The 20,264-nt window shown below is 44.4% G+C and overlaps 2 protein-coding genes across 12 annotated transcripts in view; one reads left to right on the top strand and one right to left on the bottom strand.

Annotated features, from left to right (window-relative positions):
• The window catches only part of KIF21B (kinesin family member 21B), an 89,352-nt gene extending 77,767 nt beyond the window's left edge, over window positions 1–11,585 (top strand). For 5 of the 6 annotated variants that reach the window (XM_061632500.1, XM_061632502.1, XM_061632501.1 and 2 more), the window contains 5 exons: window positions 989–1,153; window positions 2,082–2,199; window positions 3,995–4,165; window positions 5,812–6,011; window positions 7,869–11,585. In XM_061632500.1, the coding sequence (XP_061488484.1) occupies window positions 989–1,153; window positions 2,082–2,199; window positions 3,995–4,165; window positions 5,812–6,011; window positions 7,869–7,923 (709 nt within the window). In that variant the 3' untranslated portion in view covers window positions 7,924–11,585. Of the gene's footprint in view, window positions 1–988; window positions 1,154–2,081; window positions 2,200–3,994; window positions 4,166–5,811; window positions 6,012–7,855 lie in introns of all 6 variants that reach the window. The other variant, XM_061632503.1, reaches the window with a different exon arrangement.
• The window catches only part of INAVA (innate immunity activator), a 63,712-nt gene continuing 55,014 nt past the window's right edge, over window positions 11,567–20,264 (bottom strand). For 5 of the 6 annotated variants that reach the window (XM_061632511.1, XM_061632510.1, XM_061632506.1 and 2 more), the window contains exons 8-10: window positions 19,807–19,980; window positions 18,055–18,778; window positions 11,567–13,377 (exon numbers count right to left, since the gene is read on the bottom strand). In XM_061632511.1, coding sequence (XP_061488495.1) covers window positions 13,285–13,377; window positions 18,055–18,778; window positions 19,807–19,980 — 991 coding nt within the window. In that variant the 3' untranslated portion in view covers window positions 11,567–13,284. The remainder of the gene's footprint in view (window positions 13,378–18,054; window positions 18,779–19,806; window positions 19,981–20,264) is intronic. The other variant, XM_061632512.1, reaches the window with a different exon arrangement.

Genomic DNA, 20,264 nt, shown 5'->3' on the forward strand with positions numbered 1-20,264 from the left:
CATTGTGACCTTATAGGGGTTTCCAAAGTGGGGTTTAGGAACATTTGTCAGCCATGGTTAGCAGTGGTCATGTGCCATTGTGCCAAATAATCTCTTGCACCTTGTGAACTGTGAGTTCTCACAGCCTGCTTCCAATTGCTGAACTATGGGTAATATTTGGATAGCATTATGTCTCTAGCATAATAGTTCCTAGCCTGCTTGGAGCTCTGTTATGCCCTTTGTGTTTCAGTGGAACTAGATGTTCCACAGTGTGCATTTCCTTTGCTTTAATACCAGATAGACAGCACCCTCTCCTACCGACCAAACCTACTGCCTCCAACATCTACAGGCCAAATTAGGTGTGGCGTTGGTCACAAACTTAGTCCAACTGGGCATTTTAAAAAAAAGTTGGTGCAGGGAAGAGGATAGGAAAGCTGGATCAGGACTGTGGTGCGGGCAGGATTTTTTAACCCTTTGCCCCTATCATGGTCCCAAGCAAGGAGCCCCTGTACTAGCTATTTATTCTAAAAGATTAAACATTAATTGACCCTTAGTAGGCCTTTCTTTCAATCTGTTTGAACTGCTCTTCCAGCTAAAAGGAAAAGGGTTTGTGTATTTCATTTTGCATGACCCCATTGGACTGTCCCAATCCGTGTGGCTCAGTCAGCCTTTATTGTGGAGGCAGGAAAGAGAAAATAAATGCTAGTTCAAATCATGAGTTACTTTTTTATTATTATTTTGCACTGTGGAACTGTGTGAAGGGGTAAGGAATAATTCCTTCAAAACCTGCTGTTGCTCCTGATCCACATGGAGATGTATAAAAGGGCAGTTATGCCCTTTACAGCTATGTTTTAAAGCTGCCTGTGTTGCAGTATCCTCCTGCAAAAGGCACAGGCAAATCTATGGTTTCTTCCTTGCCATCCAGACAAACTCCATTCATGCTTCTGTGAGACTCAGCTGCCTTTCATATCTGTTTTACTCTCTCCCCTTCTTTATCTCCCTTTATTAGCTCATCAGGCCAGGTGATTACCGGAGATGCCTGTGCAGGGACTGCTACCCGCACCATCACCAGCGTGCAAGGCGAGCACCAGATCAACCAGATTGCACTTAATCCCACAGGCACCATGCTTTATGCAGCCACTGGCAATTCTGTCCGCATCTGGGAACTGAACAGGTCAGCAGGCAAACTTCCCATAATTCCAAACTGTTTTAAAATGTGCAAGAATGGTAAGAGACAGTTGCCACACTCCAAAACTCTTAATTAGTCAGACTGAGGAGTTCCTGGAAGCACTTGAAACTCAAGCCCTGGATGGGGTAACCTGACTGCTGCAGTTCATGCTTTGGTAACCTCAAGACTGGATTACTGCAATACACTCTGTGTGGGGCTCCCCTTGGGTCTGGTCGGGAAGCTTCTAATGCAGAATGCTGTGGCTAGACCTGTGATGGGAACAGGCTACCGCCAATACATGACACCAGTGTTAAAAGACCCACACTACCTTCCCATCCACTTCCAGGCTACGTTCAAGTTTTTTGTACTAGTGAACAAAGCCCTGAATACCTTAGGTCCAGGATACCTTAAGGGCCTCCTTACCCTGGACATCCCAAGTCGATGACAGAGATCATGTGGTGGAGCACTATTAGCAGTCCCCAGTGTACCAGAAGCCCAATTCATGTCAATGAAGAGTCATGCCTTTAGTGCTGTGGGCCCAACTCTGGAACTCCCTCCTACCAGAAGTCAGACAGGCACTATTCTTGTTGAGTTTCAGATTCCTGGTTAAAACCATTTTATTTCAGGAGGCCTTCACATCATGAATGCTTCTCTGATATTTAAAACTTTCTGGTTTTAAATTTTTGAGTTTTTAACACTTTTGAGCTGTAATTCGTGTTTTGAGTTTTGTATATTTTTTTCATGGTAAGCCATTTTGAGACGTAGATGGTGTAAAGTGGGATATCATTTTTTTAAATAAAATAAATGTATATGTTTAGGGTCCTTTTTGTTTGGGCATTGCCTGTGTGGGGAAAAGCAGAAAGGAGCATTTGGTCTTGCATAAAAATGTCTTCCTGCAGTTAGACTAACATTATCCTCCCCTTTTTTCGGCTAGATTGCAGCCCATTGGGAAGCTGACAGGCCATATTGGGCCAGTGATGTGTCTCACAGTGAACAGGACGGCAAGCAACCACGACCTGGTCATTACAGGAGCTAAAGATCACTATGTCAAGGTGGTAGACATAATAATTTTGTTCTGCCAACTGCACAGCGGGCGATGTCCTTAAGAATGCTCCTTATTTCTTTTGCTTTGACAGCCAAGCCCATCTCCTGTCTGTGGCAATAAGTTTCTTATCAGTTATTAATGGAAGAAGATTGACATGTTGCTTCTGAAACCACTAAAAAATACCAACAATCACAGTTTTTGGCACAATAAGGAAGTAAGGGTTCTGCCCAAGTGGAATGATGCAGCCCCCCGAGGGTTTCCTAGGGCAAGTCGGAAATACTCCAGTGTGTCGCGTTAGTGCTCTAGTTCTGATTAAACAAGCAAGGTAGCTTGTGATCCACGAAGCCAAAATCTATCCCTTATTCTGCCTTCAACTTCATCAGTTGGAGACAAACTAAGCTGTCTTAAAAGGCAGTTGCTAACGCGACATATTCATCAGATATTTAAGCTCTGTGGACCTTCACAACTAGCATTTATTTACAATGGAGATGAAGAACACTTGGCCTTCCAGATATTATTAACCCATCACCCCTGACCATTGGCCAGGCTGGCTGGGTGTAGTGGGAGTTTTTATTTATTTATTTAAATATTTATATACTGCCATTTTATACAAAATATTATAAGGCAGTATGCAGACTAAAAACACCATATTACAATAAAAATGTCAAGCAAAGTTAGAATCCAATAATATCTGGAGGGCCATAGGTTCCTCATCCCTGATTTGCAAGATGGCTTACAGCTCGCTGGGAGAGGAGAGTATCATTATTATTTAACCATCTGTATGAAGCCATTGGGAGCAATCACTAGGAGATTTGGGGTGAGGTGTCAACAGTACGTTGATGATACCCAGCTCTGTTTCTTGGTAACATCTGAATCAGGAGAGGCTTGGGACCATGATACCTGAAAGATCGTCTTACTCCTTATATACCCAGTCTATCACTGCACTCTGCTGATGAGGGCTTCCTGCAGATATCATCTCATCAGGAATTGGACCTTTAGTGTTGTGGCACCTACCCTTTGGGATTCCCACCTCTCAAATATTAGACAGGTGCTGTCACTGTTGTCTGTTCAACACCTGCTGAAGACCTTCCTCTTTCAGCAAGCTTTTTAGTTAGAGACCTTATCTCAGCCTGCATCTGTGTTGGAATTGTTTTTAAAGATGTTTTTAAATATTTTTTTCAAGATGTTTGGTTTTTATGATATTTTGTTTTTAATATGTTTTATAGATATTTTTGGTGTTTTGTCATTTGTTTGCCACCCTGGGCTTCTTCTGGAAGGGCAGGATATAAATGTAATAAATAATAATAATGTATTTTAAATTAAATATTAAGCCATCTAAACTTCAGTATTAAAAACAGTTGAAACAAATTAGTCACTGGAATACAGTAGTGCAGAGCAAAGCATAAACCATCCAATAGGTATAATAAATATTTTAAAATATAAAATACAAAATAAATATTATTAATAATAGTAATAACAACAGTAGAACTTAGCAGTTGTTCAGAAGTGAATAGGGCTGATATAACAAAGGTCTGATGAAAGTGGGAGGTCCTTATAGAGCCCTACAAAATATCCAAAGCCTAACTTAGTTCTTGTTAATTCACATCTCAATCTCCAGGCATTTTGTTCCACCCTACCTTCTTCTAAAAGAATTACTCAGGGTGGGAGTGGGGCTATAGGTCCCTCTAGCACTACGCCTCCTTTTCTGAAAGAGAAGGGGGCATTAAGCCCAAAGTTTACTGTAGGTTGACCCTGGGCAGTAGAGTTTGAGTGCTGCTTATCTAATAACTCCTGTTTTGCAGATGTTTGAGATTGCAGAAGGTGTTCTTGGGAATGTTGGCCCCACTCACAACTTTGAACCCCCACACTATGATGGCATTGGGTGCCTAGCTATTCAGGGAGATGTTCTCTTCAGTGGCTCCAGAGACAATGGGATCAAGAAATGGGATCTGGAGCAGCAGGAGCTCATCCAGGTATGAAGGAACACGAACAACGATGAGGGTGAGGGGATTTTTTGCTGGGTTTGCAAAGAGAGAGGTAGTATAGCATTTGTGTGGTGCAGATTATGAAGATGTCAACGTACAATTGCTGCATAAATTTCTCTTGTAGAGCAGGGGTAAGAAAGCCCTATGCTTGACGCCCTTGAATGAGGCAACCTCCCAAAAGTGAATGTTTCAGATGCTGGAATTCAGGCAGTGCATGTTTAGCATTGCAACTGAACTGTGCAGGCATTTTAGATCTATCTGCAGCATATGTGGCCCCTTCAAACGTGCCATCCATGGCTGTATTGATCTCAGTAAGACTCTTGGGCAAAGCAGGATGGTTGCTGTTAGGGGCAGGGTGGACAAGGACCAAGTCTCTTGGAGCTCTGATTGTTGTATGTGTTTCCCATCCTGGTGCCCTCCATAGGTTTTGGACTACAAGATTGGGGAAGGCTGTCATAGTAGGATCCTGCTGTCTTTCCTTTAATAGTTACCACTTCTGTTATAAACTTTCCCATCATAAAAACTATATTGGTACTGGAAGTCCTGCTCTCTCTCTCCCACCCCCACTTTCTAGGGTGTTAGTTGCATTCATAGGTGCAGTGTGGGATTTGGTTCTGCTAGTATAACAGTCACTGCCAGTGATGTGGTTGGTAACAAGAACAACTGGTCCCAAGATATGTCTGTGCCAGGAGTGGGGAACTTGTAGCTTTCCAGATGTTGCTAAACTACAAGCCCCATAATCCCCTACCATTGGCCATGCTGGCTGGTACTGATGGGAGTTAGTCCAGCAACATCTGGAGGGTCACATGGTCCCACCGCTGGTCTATGCCATTTTGTGAACTATTCTTCAGTTTAATTTTGAAGGTTACTTTTAAAGGGCAAGTACACCCCTAGTGTATCACTGACAATCCAAACCTCAATGTGGGGTGACCAATGGCAAGAGCTGTAGGAAGGCCAAGCCAATGATAAGCTTTCTGAGCTGAAGCCAGTAACTTTTGATTTTTGCCAAATTTGCCACTTAAGAACCAGAGGAAGGAAGTTGTCCTGGCTTGGTTACGTATTGGGCCCAAAATCCTTACCCGTAAGTATCTATTGAGTGGGCAGGCCTTGCTCATGCACATGCTTTGTACAGTTCTCCTTACGGTTGAAGCATGTACTGCTGCAATGCCCACAATTTTCAAGGGCACGGCGAGTCCTTTTGCGTAGCCAGTTCCCCATTTCAAACTTAGCCTCAGTTCTAGGTGGTGAAGTTGACCTGCAAACTTTTATTCAGGCTTTTGAGCTGTGTCGGCTGGATTTCCTCTTTTTAAGACTGTTTATATTATTAAGAACAAGTCTGATGAAAGAATTCCCCTGCATTTGCAAGGCTCATGTGTGGAGCAATAGGGCTTGGCTGCCACTGTACCATGAACTTCAATGCAAGTGAATGGTGGCACAGTAGCAATCGTTTTATGGCGCAGCCAACACCTGCAGTGAGTGGCAGTGTTATTCCACTTCTTGTTTAGTGTCCCGCCCTCTCCCTTGTGCTATGTGCTAACTCCCTCACCAGCTCATTCAGAAGTTTGTGGGTGGACATTTTTTTGGGTGTGGCAACAGGCCCTGGCTAATACAGCTCATTGTCCTTCTGTTTCCAGCAAATCCCCAATGCACACAAAGACTGGGTTTGTGCTTTGGCCTTTGTGCCCAGTCGCTCCATGCTGCTGAGTGCCTGCCGTGGTGGGACAGTGAAGGTCTGGAATGTTGATAACTTCACACCCGTTGGGGACATCAAGGGGCATGACAGTCCCATCAATGCCATCTGCACTAATTCTAAGCACATATTCACAGCTTCCAGGTGAGTGTTTGGGTGCTCGAATTCTCTTTATCTTGAATTTTTGCCCACTCCATCCCATCATGTGTAGTCAAACGGTTCAAGAAAACAAGGTTTTGTAAGAGATGAGCTGGTTACGGGCCCAGGACCCACAGTGGGCTGTTCCTTCTGTGACTGCCCTGTTCACTGAGGCCTCCCCCTAGTGCTGTGGTGACCATTTCAACACCACGGGATCATCCAGAGTCACTGATGGTGCATCCTTGAAAGCAAGGAACAGCTTTCTGTGATGGTTCTTTAGTTTATTGATTTCTCACAACATCTCCAGCGAGATTCTACGCTGTGCTTCCTTGTTTGTACAATGAACCCTAAGGGAGATTTCTGGCACTGCCCCTCTACAAAAGGATGCCTCGTTATAGTAGCCAATGATTAGTGCCTGAGCACCTAAGGGCATGGCTTCCTGATTCAGGCAGAATAAGGTGCTTTGTCCCAGTAATCACAAACTGTGGGCAGGGCTACAGGGACACGTGGTCACCTGCCATTGTCCCATGGGGATTCTGGCAGGGCTGGGACTGGAGCACTTGCAAGCGCCAAAGGCTTGGCAGGAGGGCTTCCCCTGGGAGGGCAACCCAGCCCACTTCACTCACTTCCTTCCACTTTGGAGTCTCTAATCTCCTCTTTTCCGACCATGTTTCTTTTTTCCTTTTCTGTCTTCCTCTTTCTGTCTCTTCTCTCTCTCTCTCTCTCTCTTTCTCTGTGCCACAGTGACTGCCGGGTAAAGTTATGGAGTTACGTGCCTGGGCTCACCCCCTGCCTTCCAAGACGCGTCCTTGCCATCAAGGGCCGTGCTACCAGTCTGCCTTGACCCTCCTCCTGTCTTCTCTACTCTCCTGCTCACTTTTTCTTGCTGTGTTCCCCATTCCTCTCTTTCTCGTCCTTACCCCTTTCTCTGCGAGCTGATCTCAGCTGCTTAACGGTACGCAATGCTTACTTGCTTTTCTTTCCCTTTAGGGCAGTAAGTGAAGGTGTTTCCCAATGGAGACATCACTCCCCAGTTCACCTCCAAGGTGGGCATGGAAAAACATGCCATCACTCCCTGACATGCTATCCTGTTTGCATTATTAAGGTTGCATGCTTCACTTGGAAGCCTGACCCACAATAATCAGTGAAACTTACTTCTAATAATATCTGTTCAGGGGTGATGTATAAGGGTCAGTGGGGATCCAGTGAGGGGGGGACAACCCACAAGGCAGTACTACATGCACCCCAGTTCACACCTGGTTTTGCAGTAAGAGAATTCTTTCTCCATATTGCTATCAATAGGGGAGATGGTTCTAGAACAGGCCCAGTGTCTTTATGGCACCCTTGGGCGTTGCAAGAGAGTGAAAGGTGGGAGAGTCCTAGCCTCTCTTATCACTGTCTCCAGATAAACTGATATGATGTAACACCATAGATATGTAAAGTACGCATATTTAAACATGTTTTTGTAAAGTGTGCTTAAGTGGGCCAGTTTCATTTTGAAGGATAAGTAGTGGCTGGAGGCCCACACTGGCTTCCTGTTCCCAATTCCTCCTCTGATTGCAATTTGCCCCCAAAGTTGGTGTTTGCCGCAAGCAGCACCTTTTGGGGACAGAGAGCACATGGGGAGGATTTGGGTCAGGAAACCAGCACAGTGACCAGATAAGGAGTGTGATCTGGACTGGGGTCTATGCAATAGTTTTCCTTCAAAATAAAAGTAGCCAGTCTACCAAGCACACTTTTTACAAACATGTTTCATGTAATGTGTAGTTTGGCCCTCTTGTTTTCCCTTTTTGAGCTTGTACAGTGTTTTGCTTGTGACTTTGCAAGCTTCACATTCTCACTTTTCCCAGTTTCATTCCCCAGTGACTTGACAGTGAAGCTTTGGAGTGCAAGGAAGCTGCTGAACAGCACAACCTAGAAACTGGGAAAAGACTTGGACATGGCAACTATGACGGAGGGCACAAGAGGACAGAAGTGGTGCCCTTGCTGAGCCTGGCTTACAAGGGAAGGAAGTAGTACTGTATTTAGCTTCCCACTGGACACTCCCACACTCAGGGCTTCAGGAGGAGGAGGCACCCTGGCTTTTTGGTACCTTGTGCACCAGTAAGTGAGTTGGTTGGATGGTGCAGGAGAACCTCCTTTCCTTTCCAGTTTCCATGCTCACATCTCTTTGCTTGGTAGGATTTTGCAAAGACACTGAAATGAAGCTCCACCAAGGCATTGCTAGCCAAGGAGGAAGATCAAACTGAGGCATTTGAGAGCATATCTCCCATCAGAATCTGTCTGTCCCACAAACAGACATCCGCCAGGATATGTGAGAAGTTCTACAAAACAGGTGATGTTAGGTGTTTATATGCAAGGAGGTTATCAAGGAAAGATGTGAGAAACCTCATCCCTGACTCCATCATGCCTGAGGGATCCACATCCATAGACTCCTGTGGCTGCCCACAAGCTGTCTGTGTCCTGTGAATGCCTTTCCTTAAGAACTTAACAGTGAAACTGATGAGAGGAAATCTGAACATGCCAGCTGCTTCCTGGATGTATTTCCTACATAGCTGATTGTTGTTAGAGGATATTTCTTGGTCTGCTTAGATCTTTCATGAGTGTTAATGATGTGCTGGCTTCTTTTTTCTTATTTCCATCAGCGATGGGCTAGTGTGTGTATGTGTGTGCTTTTCTAAAGAGGGGAACGATGGGTGGGGTGGGTGGCAAAATTAGCCACCTCTTTTAATTCTAAGCACATGTGGTGTTTCTCAGTTTTTGCTCCAAAAGTAGAATCACCAAAAGTTTTCATTTTCAAATGCTAGATGGTCATGACTTTGACCTTTCCACATTAAAGATCACAAACACTCCCAAGATAACATAAAAAGGGGGAAATCTGTTGTATGAGGGGCCTATATAATTGTTGACAGATAAAATCAGATTAGTTTATCACTTGTCCATCTGTGGAATCAAGATTTCAGTGAGTTTGGAAGAATGATTGTTTTCTGTATTCCAGCTTCAGACCAGAAATTGTAATACTTTTTTTTCATAATGCTATATATCGCACAAAAAGAGATGTGAGCTGCTGGAATATATTTTTTTAGATTCTGCTTGAGAAAGGCTTCCCAGGAGGCCTGGAAAAACCTGCAGTGTTTCAGTCTGTGAAGCTATTTACTTTGCTATGTTTCAGTCACAAACTGATAATGGCAATAGAAACTGACACTCTCTCCTCACATGAAGAAAGGACCCTTTTAAATCTCAGACAAGAAAATGTGAGGAGATTTTTCTTTAGATTTCAAACAGGGTAAGAAACACTTGAACAAGCATATGGTGGTGCATTTCTATGGTCACATTCCCCCAGGTGTGGAGTGATGAGACTTTCCCTTGAAGAAAATAAACCTGCCCTTCTTAATCTCACCCCATCACCTCTATTTTCACCTGCTTAATATTTGCCATTATAATAGACTGCAAAAAAAAAAAAAAACAGGAGAAGCTTCTGTCTGTGCTTCAGTCAACTTGAACTTTCACTGGGTATTTTTAAACCCACTTGAGTTTACCAGTGGACACTAGTTTACGCTCTGTGTGAGCATCACTTTGCAAGAGATGAAGCTTTCTGCCTGTGTAACACAGCAGGGTTGGCCTAGCCCTCACTGGAGAGAGAACCAAGCACTCGACAAAACCTTCTGTCCCTCACTTGTATGTTAATATGTTGCATACCTGAACTTTGAACATACATTGTGGCTTTCTATCCAAGGACCAATGACTAAGTTCATGTCTCAGCCAGCAGACTTAGGGAAAGTAGCCCACTGGTGGACAAATAGGTCAAAATCATCTGCTTCTTGAATGCTTCATACCATTCCACAGCTCTCCACCTCCCCAGTTTATAGGAGTCTTCTGCTCTAATAAACTGGGCTTGGTTGTGAACGTCATCCATTTGCATGGGTAATGAAAACCCCACTTCCATGCAGTGAAGCTGCAGATTCTTCCATCTGCATAGGTTGTACTGTAGTTCTAAAGATTCTGTGTATTGTCTTGTGCATTATTTGGGGGGGGAGCAGGAGGGAGAGGGGTGTGTGTGCATTTGAGTGAGGTTTAAAGAGGGTGAGGGCTTGTTTTGAGTTAACCTACCTCATGGTCCAAGGTGTTTTTCTTGTTTTTGTTTTTTATGTTAATGAAACTTGAATTAGTCTGGGGAACACACATTGACCCAGATTTCTGAGCAGAGTCCCAACAGTGAGATGAAGGCAAGATGGGAAGTAGGTGTGTTCTGTGCTTTGCTTCACTGTTGACTGATTTACATTCAGCTCCACAGCTTGTCCTGTGTCTACCAGCTGCACCAATTTTCATAGGCCCTTGTTAAATATTAAGGTGGTTGTTTATTAAATCATTGTGTCCTTTGCAGTCTTCTCTCCACTTGCCATGCTAGACTGCAATAAGAGAGGTCTGAGTGATTTGAGTCTTGAAAGAAGGATAATCTATTGGCATAATCTCCATCCCTTTGCATGGCTACACAACTCTCTTGTCTGATATCTAGGAAAGCTTGTAGTCACCTGTGAATGTTTTTGCTTGTAAAAATTTAGGCCTAGTTTGCAAATTAGCTGTACGCAGTTCACCTAAACCTTCCTACATTAATTCTTGGAGGAAGTCTGTGTAGTACAAGAAACATGAAATGCCCTGTACTGTAAAGTATTACTTGATAATACCTGAAAGGCTCTTGCAGAGAGCACTCGGCTTTCTGTTAAATTATTAACCATATTGCCATATAGTCCCATGTGCCTCAGTGCTATTTGTAGCTTTTAGGAATGGGATTATATTTCCTCATATTGAAGAAGCAGCCCTCGTTTGTTTTTAATACTCCTGATCCAATGGATGTGACAAAGTCCACATTTCTAAAACTTAAATTGGGTCCAAACTTGGAGAGCCATTTTACCTCCTGTGAATAATACTTGAAACACATGGTGAAAAGGGTCAAAATAACAGAGCTGAAAACCTCATCTGCTTTTAATAGCCCTTGGGGTAAACATTCATGTTCATTAAGGGGACACTGTAAATGAGAGTCAGAAGTAGGTTTACATCATCTGCTTAATTCATCCAGCATCCCTAGGACATTTTCTACCATATTCTCATGGTGACCCCTGAGGCTTTGATTCAGCAATAGCCCTTCTGGTGGTAGGATAATGTGCACTCTCCTGGCATTCCAAGAAAGCAATGGAGGTGAAAGACCTTATGCACATAAATACCATAGGCAAGGACCCAAGACTTGGTCATTCTGCTCCATCAATTGGTCGTATATATACAACACAAAGTTTCAAATAACAGGTGCCTTTTCTTGCCCTGAAAGGTCTCCTGCCTAACTCAAAGGCTGATGTGTGTTCAGGACTTCTTTGGGGGTTATAGCATCAGCAAAATGGTCACGTACGTGTGTGTGTGTGTGTTTGGATACGTATGTGTATACAGGATAGTGTGTAATATTTTATACCTCTATGTAAATAGTGTAATTTATTTAAAGTTCCTGATGTACATGGTTTTCCAATGAACGTGTTTGTTCCTCCTCTTAATAAAGAAACATTAAAATGAGATCTAAAAATAATTATTTTTAATAAAAATAAAAACAAGCCATTAATGATATGTAAGCTCAAAAGGCTGCCTTTCAATGGAACAAAGATTGAGCTGTTGGGGAATTGATATACTGATGTAGGTTTGAGCAAGTGACTCTAATTTAGGAGGTTAAAAAACCAGAAGCAAAGAGGCTGAGCAGAATTTAGATGTCTTCTGAGAACCATCTCTTTGTGACTTGACTTTGCCTCTTCTGTACTTAATTATAACACTTTGGGGATGCAACAAAACATGGATTGTGACTGTTTCTAAAGGAGTAATTAAACAGAGGCAATGCCCACGTGATGGCTTGCAAGGATTAGGACACAAGATAATACATTCAAGATAAAAATATTCCAATACATTTAACACTGCTTTGAGGTGAGTCCAGGCCAACTGCTACACATGCACATACACAATTTCTCTCCCTCCAGTGTGAGTTAATATCAAGAACAGAACAGTGTGTGGTGCAGATACTACACATACTTGTCCTTCATGATTCCATAATTAGTGGTTTAATTAGTGGCAGTCCCCAAACCACCCCAGAAACAAAGACCAGTATTAAAGACCGATGGGTGTTTGGAAAATGCCACACAGTAAGTAGAGGCTAATCAGAGGGGTACAAAAGCGTGTCTGCCCATTCTAGGATTGCGTGACACATTCCTATTAAGAATAAATGCAGCATCCTGAGGATCTGCTTTTCTTTTTTAAAACTGAAGGTAGGCTTTTTCCGTTTTCCATGACTAGTGCTAGCTGAGTGTAGTAATTTGCATAATTTTGTAACAATTCTGTGGCATAGAATTTGGCTTGCCTTTCTGCATAATTTTTATTTCTGAATATACACAGACCTAGTAGAAGGCTGCATCCAGTGATGTAAGCTGAAAAGGTTCTGGGCCTAGGAGTAAACAATCTCCTGTGTTGTGCTTATATAAAGAGAAACCCCCTCCCCTGCCATGAAGTTATTCATTTTAGATACATACAAAAATAGAGCACCACCTATTTCACCCTTGAAAAAGGGCCCACTTTTTTAGTACCATTTTCCATTAAAACTGAAAATAAGGAATCTATGATGCAGCAAGAGAACCAAAGAGATGGCAAGCGTTGAAAAACGGCCGCTTACAAGAAGGCAGAGCATTAAACTACACTTGGGGAGGCTTGCTTGCTTCAACGGCTGTTCACAACATCATACTACTTTATGCAAGAATAAGGAAGAGTGCAGAGGATCCAGATGTAGCACTGTGGAGGGCACATACAGGCACACGGCTTCTACTTCCATGGAGTATAGAAAATTCATGTAGTTAGGCTTGGCTCTTTTCCTAAAAACTATAAAAAGTTCTTGATGCTAATCTTGTTTTCATAACCTACAACCAACTCCCAACCAAGATCTTTCCACCACAGACAAACATGAATAAATAGGCAGACAAGCAAACTCTAGTTACTGATGAGGGGTCCTCTGTCTTCAGTAGAGGATAAGAAATCCAACTGTGCGTTGCAATAGTCTATTCCATCTGTTCATCATAGAAGGGAAAGGCTGAGCGATAGCTTGCAAATAGTCCCTAAATGTTCTCTTCAATATAACAGGATCAGCAGACCAATGAACATGCCAAGGCTTGGCAAGAAGCCTCTTTCCAACTTGGAATCGGGTCAAGGCAGCCAGCCTGCTGACAACGCCAAATTCTGGGAGGTGGACATGATGCGGTCTCTACACCTGACTAATTATTTCTCCATTTTCTGGCACATAGACCTGCACAGGGGCTCCCTCAGGTGACCGTTTTAGGACATGGAAGCGAGGTACCTGCAGGGTTCAAAAAAGAGCCTTTTAACAGAATTACTGGACCTGCACATCTCCATGGTAGCAGCGACTCCGCTACCATTAAAAAGAATTTCCTTCATTAACTGCAAAGATACTTGCTACAGCTGATGGTCACTTATTACCTTGGTTGCTTCAGGAAAATGTGCCCCATTATGTTTCTCCCTACCTATAAAATAATTCCTCTCCCAACATGAAGCAATGAAAAGATAAACATTTCCAGAACAATCTTTGCTGCTCCTTCCAGTCAATGCTGCTAAATTAAAATGCTTTAAAACCATGGGAAGTTTTCTAGCTATGATTATCTATGCCTTTACATTTAAATTGCCTTGAAGACAAAATGCCACCTGTTGATCCACACTTTTGAACAGGGACGGGGAACCTGTAGCTCTCCCAATGCTGTTGGGTCATCCAGCAGCCCCAACTGGAAGGATCTGTGGTCAGAGATGATGGGAACTGTAGTCCAGCAACATAGGGAGGACCACAAGTTCCCTATTCCTGCTGTAGAACAGAATCAGCTGATAGGTAAGCTAGAGATTCCAAAGAATTCCTGGAAAAAGCAGAGCCCCAGCAGGTTAATATTTAGAACTTGCATCAGTACATGGAAAGACTATAGTCTGGTGCCTGTAGAAGGATAGAGCCAGACAATTCTGGCAGCAGCAAGACTTAAGAAAGGCCTTGGCTGAGAGTTGGGGGAGAGGCTGTTAAAAATAGGCAATATTGGCTTACATGGTGTAAATGATTACAAGGCAGCTTCTTACTCCTATGCCAGCATTCATGGATGTAAACCAAAAAAACCAAAATAGCTTTTAACTAGTGAGCAAGCTGAAGCTTCCAGAGTTTCCACCCATTATTCACATGCGCACCCGGAGGCCTAGCACTTGCAAAGGTAGAGTTTCGGCTGAAACACGTTCTAGATGGGTAACTAAGTTAGTCTGTTGCAACAAACTGGCCCTTAATCAGCTTTTCCAGTAATTATACAAGGGGATTGTCTTTATGGCTCCTTTGTGTTAGGTAAGTTCCTTTTTCTCTGTCTCATGAATGGGGATTGTACGCTTTAGCAATCTTGTACCCCAAACTCTGATATCCCAATATCCACAAAGAAAGCTGCCTAATAATGCACATGTGCTCCAGCTATGGACTTTTAGTATTGATGGGCATGGAATTGCCAGGGATTTATCTGATGCTGCATTCTTGGGTGGCTTTCTTGTTCATCTGCAGATGGATTAGGCAGACAAATGTAAGATGCAATGCAAGGGGACTGTTTCTCTTGCTCATGCAGATACTCCATATCATAAGAGTTGTCTGATTAAAATTTCACAACTCTGTTACTAGATTAGGGGAGGCAAGCATTGAATAGGATGGGAGGAATCCAACGGCAAGCTCTTGCTTGTGTGGTGTGGGCCTCAGCCCTGTGCTGCAGGCAAGGGAGATGCCCAAGGAGGAGAGCACCGTGCTCCATTGTGCAACAGTTTTGTGCATCGAGAGGAGATAATTCTCTAAGCTAAAAGACAGGATTTGTATTGTCCAGAATTCCTTGCACTTATATTTCCCAAGGAACAGTGCACGGAGTTTTCAGAAGGCACTGTTGTCATCATTCAGAACAAAGAAGCGGTCACATAACCTCTCCCATCTAACAATATGTCCAGCAAGCATACCAGGACTTGACAAGCCAAAGGACTTGGCTGAGACTAACTGGAAGGGGATTCAAGGGATGGGAAGAGGATAATATTTAATTTTTTTTTAATTATCTGGGCAGAGAACTTGGAAAAATGTCCTCTCAGACAGCTCTTATAGACTCCGAGCCAGAAATCTCCCGCTCACGAGTAATTGGGAATACCCAATTAACTTTCAGTGCAAACGTACATCTAGAATCGGGGGTGAGGTTTTTAAGCTGCCGAAATGGCTGTTGGGGAAAGGCTTAAGCATCCCTTCCCCTCCCATGATCTGCCTGTTCTAAAATCCCCTCCTTTCAGCACTGCTTTATTTTATTATTTTAAAATTACTTTGGGGCACTGTTGCACGCATTAGTGTTTAACACCTAGTTAGTCATAGGGCTGTGCCAAATGAATGTCTCTAAGCATTGTGCCTTTTGGTGGGCCCTTAAATGTACTTCTAAAAAATCTTGCTCATATGGTTTATACTCTGCTCACAGCGAGTGGGTTTGGCGGCGGCTGCTTTTGTACTATTATCTGGTAATGTTGAGAAAAGTAATCATGTTCAGGTTCCTCAACAACTTCATATGTTCACCTTCAGTATGAGGTGAGGATTCTGGCCTTGTGAATTCTGCCTACCATCCCGGCTTCTCACTCACTTGGCCTGGCAGTGGTGAAAAAAATTCACTGCAAGGTCTCCCTTCTTTCTTCTCTGAAGCACTGAATTCCAGGGAGCCTGGGTTTCCAGGGCACCCAAAGCTTGTGCAAAAGAACTGGGCACCCTGGGAGAAACAATATTTCCCAGGGTCCCTGGCACCTGAAATACTACTGTAACACTTTCCCAGCAGGTGCCAGGGAGGGAGGGAAGGGGACAGCAAGGCTCTCCTTGCTGTCACCAGAAGGAAGGCAACCAGGAGATCTCCAGCAAGACTTTATTGCTGCTGCCACTAAGCCAAATAAGCTAAGCAGAAAGGTAGCAGCGGCGATTGGGGAGGGGGGGCAGGGTCACAGGGTGGGGTTCTCAGGTTCTGTCAGACTCTAAATTATGGCATCAGCAGAACAAATTAGGAACCGGACTCAGGATAAACCACCCTATTTCCCCAAGCCAAATTCTAAACTGGGCTGGAGGAAGAAGGGGCATCCCACCATGACTCATTTGTTCACTCAGACATAATTGTCTTACCAGAAATAGTGATGCTGTCACATAATCAATCAAATTTGGCTATGTGATGGCATCAGTGAGGGAAAACAATTCAGACTGAAAACAATGCTTCCTGTATGATGTTGCCCTCACTCTGAATACACAGAGACTTTTGTGCCAAAAAGAGTGCTTCTTGCAAATGGTAAAAATGTTTTGTTTTTTAAAAAGCACCCCTGCCCACCAGCTTGACCTGTAACACTTTTACTTAGAAATGCGTCCCCTGAAATCCTACAAACACTGTAATAATACTTAGCATTAATATAGCACTTAAAATTGTGCAAACTGCTTCACATAAATTATCTCAGTCCTTACTATAAAGAAGGCTGTTATCATTAGCCCATAATATTGTAGGTAGCTGAAAGACAGTAGCATGCCTAAGGACACCTCATGAGTTGTCACAAAGGAAGACCTGAGCCAGGAACTTCCTGATTCACACATCAGCCTCTTAGGCTGCAATCCAGGATACACCTACACCTGGGTGTAAGTCCCATTGACCCCAATGAAGCTTACTTCTGAGTAGACATGTATTGGATTGCAGCCCTTACTATGACACTAGCTCTTATTTAAATGGAAAGCTCTTACGGCTTCTCTGTGAAAAACAAAACCTATTAGACCAGGGATGTTTGGAAAGAGACACCAGGGAGGAATACTCTATTTGCATATAGTGCTGCCTAGTTATAAGGGGGGTGGGGGAGGCGGTGAGCTTGAACACCCTCATACATGAAAAGAATGTGTAAGCAGGTCATGGGGTTATGTGGCATGGCAGCACTCCTCCGGTGCACAATGCTCACGCCCTCCACCAGCCACAGCCCCTGACAGCAGCACATTTGGCAGACATGAAGGAGCTCTGCATGTGCACAGAGTACATGCATAAACCCCAATCAGGGAACACCCCCACCCCCGGCAAGGAGGACTTCTATGCATGTATAGACATATGCACATAAGCCTCCTTCACATGGCCACTGAATGAACATGTTTTTTCCAACGTGAGGATGGTCAAATGACACCTGCTCCTAGTCACCAAGCCCATGAGGGCTGAATTGCAAAAAGGCCCAGTAATGTACTGTTTACTATTTCCAGTGGCACTGATGCATGTACAGTTCTACGTGAGACAAGAGCAGGCTGTGGCAGCTGCCTTTTCTTGAGTCTGTGGGTGGCTTCGCACTTGTGCTGAGCAGGGCATGTGTCTTGGTTGCATGAACAGAAACTGCTTCTAGTAGTGTGCATTGTGATGGGGTGCAAGGCTGTAGGATTTTGTTCATGTGCAAGTAAGATAGCCAACATGCTATGAGTTGGGAAGTCCCAATGGGCTTGGGGGGGTGTGAATGGGAAAAAAAACATGACAAGTTGAGCAGCGAGGTGAATCCTACCTTAGAGGCACCTGTCTGGCTCTTACAGTTCTGCCAGTAGTCATGAAAGCCCTCCTCCTTCATTTTTCCACATGCATGAGCAAAGAGACAGTTTCTGTACCTCAAGTGCTCAGATACTAACAGCCTGTCAGGTTAAGAATGTAGCCCAGCAACATCAGGAGGGCTACAAGTCCCAACATCTCTAACCATTAGCCAAGCTGGCTGGAGCTGGTGGGTACTGATGTCCAATGACATCTGAAAGGCCACAGGTTTCCATCCCTGCTGTAAGACATTTAAGGAGTTCACACACCCATTTGTTTCTGGGGAAAGGGCTTATCCAGATACAGGCTAACCTGGAACGTTAGCTTGCTTAAGGGAACTCTGAAGCAAAGCAGAAACAGTAATGAAGAAGCTGGCTCCCCTCTCCCCAAGGCACCTTCCTGCCCTAAATCCTCACCTGAATTTGCTGTACCATGGAACCTGCGGAGCGCAGCTCTCTGCCTGGTCCACTGCGCATGCGAAAAGCCCCTTGTCTGTCCAGGGAATGTGGCCGCGCATTGCGCAGCCGAGTCCGTTCATGCCACGATTTTAGCTCTTCTGTCACAGCTGACTTGGAGAGGACTCGAGGGCCTATTGGGGAACAGTCCTTCAGAGAGGGGGTACGCACCACCCTGCTGTGGGAAATGACTGACTGGTGGAATCGCACTGGCACCACCACTTCCTTGTAGGCAAACTGGGCGGCGCTGCCAGACAGAAAAGGTGGCCGGCTGTGACAGAACTCCCTCCCAGCAGGCGGGAGGCTGTCAGACACGTATTCCGTAGCACAGAAGTAGCCTAGAGGTGACAGCAGCTTCTGGAGACGCTGACAGTGGCATTCGGATTCATTCCCCTGGCAGATCTGCTTCGGGAATGGCTGCAAGGGTTCCTCCGCAGGAATCGAGGGCAGTGGCTTTAGGAAGGAGATGTCTGGGCTGCTGCTGCTGGCAGATGTCGTGTGGGAGATGCTGGAGACATCCGAATTGCTGTCTTCTGAAGCAGAGTGACAGGTGGGCTTGATGGCCGGGTTGGGCCTGGGGACAGAGAAGCAGGACTCGGGGACGGTGATGGTGTAGTAGGTGGGGCGTCGCCTGGGCAATGCACTTCTTCCGCGGGACTCAAAGTCTTCCCGGGATGAACACACTCTGTGTGGGCCAGAAGGATATAGTTAAGACTCCAAAACAGCTGGAACTCAACCAGACACCTTCTCCTCCAAATCCTATTTAGCTTAATAGAGCCAACTAAGCAGAGCGCTGCAGCCAGGATTTCAGACTTTCCACTGGATTTAATTCAGCCCACTTCTCTCTCTCTCTCTCTCTCTCCTGTCACAGATGACTTGGAGAGGACTCAAGGGCCTATTGGGGAACAGTCCTTCAAAGAAGGGGTATGCACCACCCTGCTGTGGGAAATGACTGACCGGTGGAATCGCACTGGCACCACCACTTCCTTGTAGGCAAACTGGGTGGCGCTGCCAAACAGAAAAGGTGGCCGGCTGTGACAGAGCTCCCTCCCAGCAGGACACTCTTCCTACTGTTGTCAACTTGCCTTTCATTCCCCCCCCACCATCTCCCCACCATCTGATTATACAGGTTGGGCCACATACATTGTAATTGTACTCTCCTCTAGTGGGTTGTTCACATTTTTCAGCTGGGACTATGAGCTCAAGGAAGAAACATTTTATGTTCAGGATTTTGTCCTTGTGCCTATTACTTAAATTTCAAGACTATGTGTATTATGATATTCCACAACCCTCCCACACCACCACCAATCAATTTTTTTTCTAAGTATTAACTCAGATTCTAAAAAAAAAAAAAATAGGGTGCTACCATTTTGAAGCAATGCAGGACACTGAAGCCCCAACCCTTAACCAACAGAAATTCTGCTTGCCTCTCCCTCTAACTTCCAACATTTTTCCAAGCATTGCTCATTCCCTTTCAAGCCTGTTTTCACAGCCGCTAGGATTAGAAAATTGGAAATTCCCAAGATGCTAAATTTAAAATTCTGCATTTGTGAGGCATCATTATGGAAGCACAACACACATATAGCCTCGGTTATTGTGCTGCAAAATCACCCCAAGGTGTCTGATGTGTTCAAAATCCAAAGAGAGACTAGGCAACAAGAAGGCAAGGCCACCCACTTGAATACATCCATTTTCCCTAAGCCCACAGAGTACCTCATGAGTTGAGATTGTCCTCTCCTTCCCAGGAACTCTGGTGTCGGTGGGGCACTGGAACCAGCTTGTCTCCTTCCTTCCAGCTTCCTAGTAGGAACAAAGTAGCAGGACGATGTCTCAACAGTCCGCTGAGTGGAACAGTTGGGTGATGGTTGGGACATCAGGCCTGGACTGCTGAAGAGAGAACACAATGAAGCGACAAATAAGAATTGGCTTCCAGGGCGATCCTTATTCCCTGCATGCAAAGTAATGGGAGGTTCTGGTTAGGGGGCACAGAATTCCTCTCCTCCCATCATTCTTTTAAGGCGGGGGGGAACAAAGGGGTAAAAAGAAAGAATGGAAAAAGAAAAAGAAAAACCAAGTAGCTCCATGAAGATTGCTGTTCTGGCTTAATGACCTGGACTGTTAAGTTTCTAAGTCAATGGCTCTCAAAGGGCCTTTTTGAAACATGACACCCA

Source organism: Rhineura floridana, chromosome 6 (assembly GCF_030035675.1).
Source record: "Rhineura floridana isolate rRhiFlo1 chromosome 6, rRhiFlo1.hap2, whole genome shotgun sequence".
Classification (NCBI taxonomy): domain Eukaryota; kingdom Metazoa; phylum Chordata; class Lepidosauria; order Squamata; family Rhineuridae; genus Rhineura; species Rhineura floridana.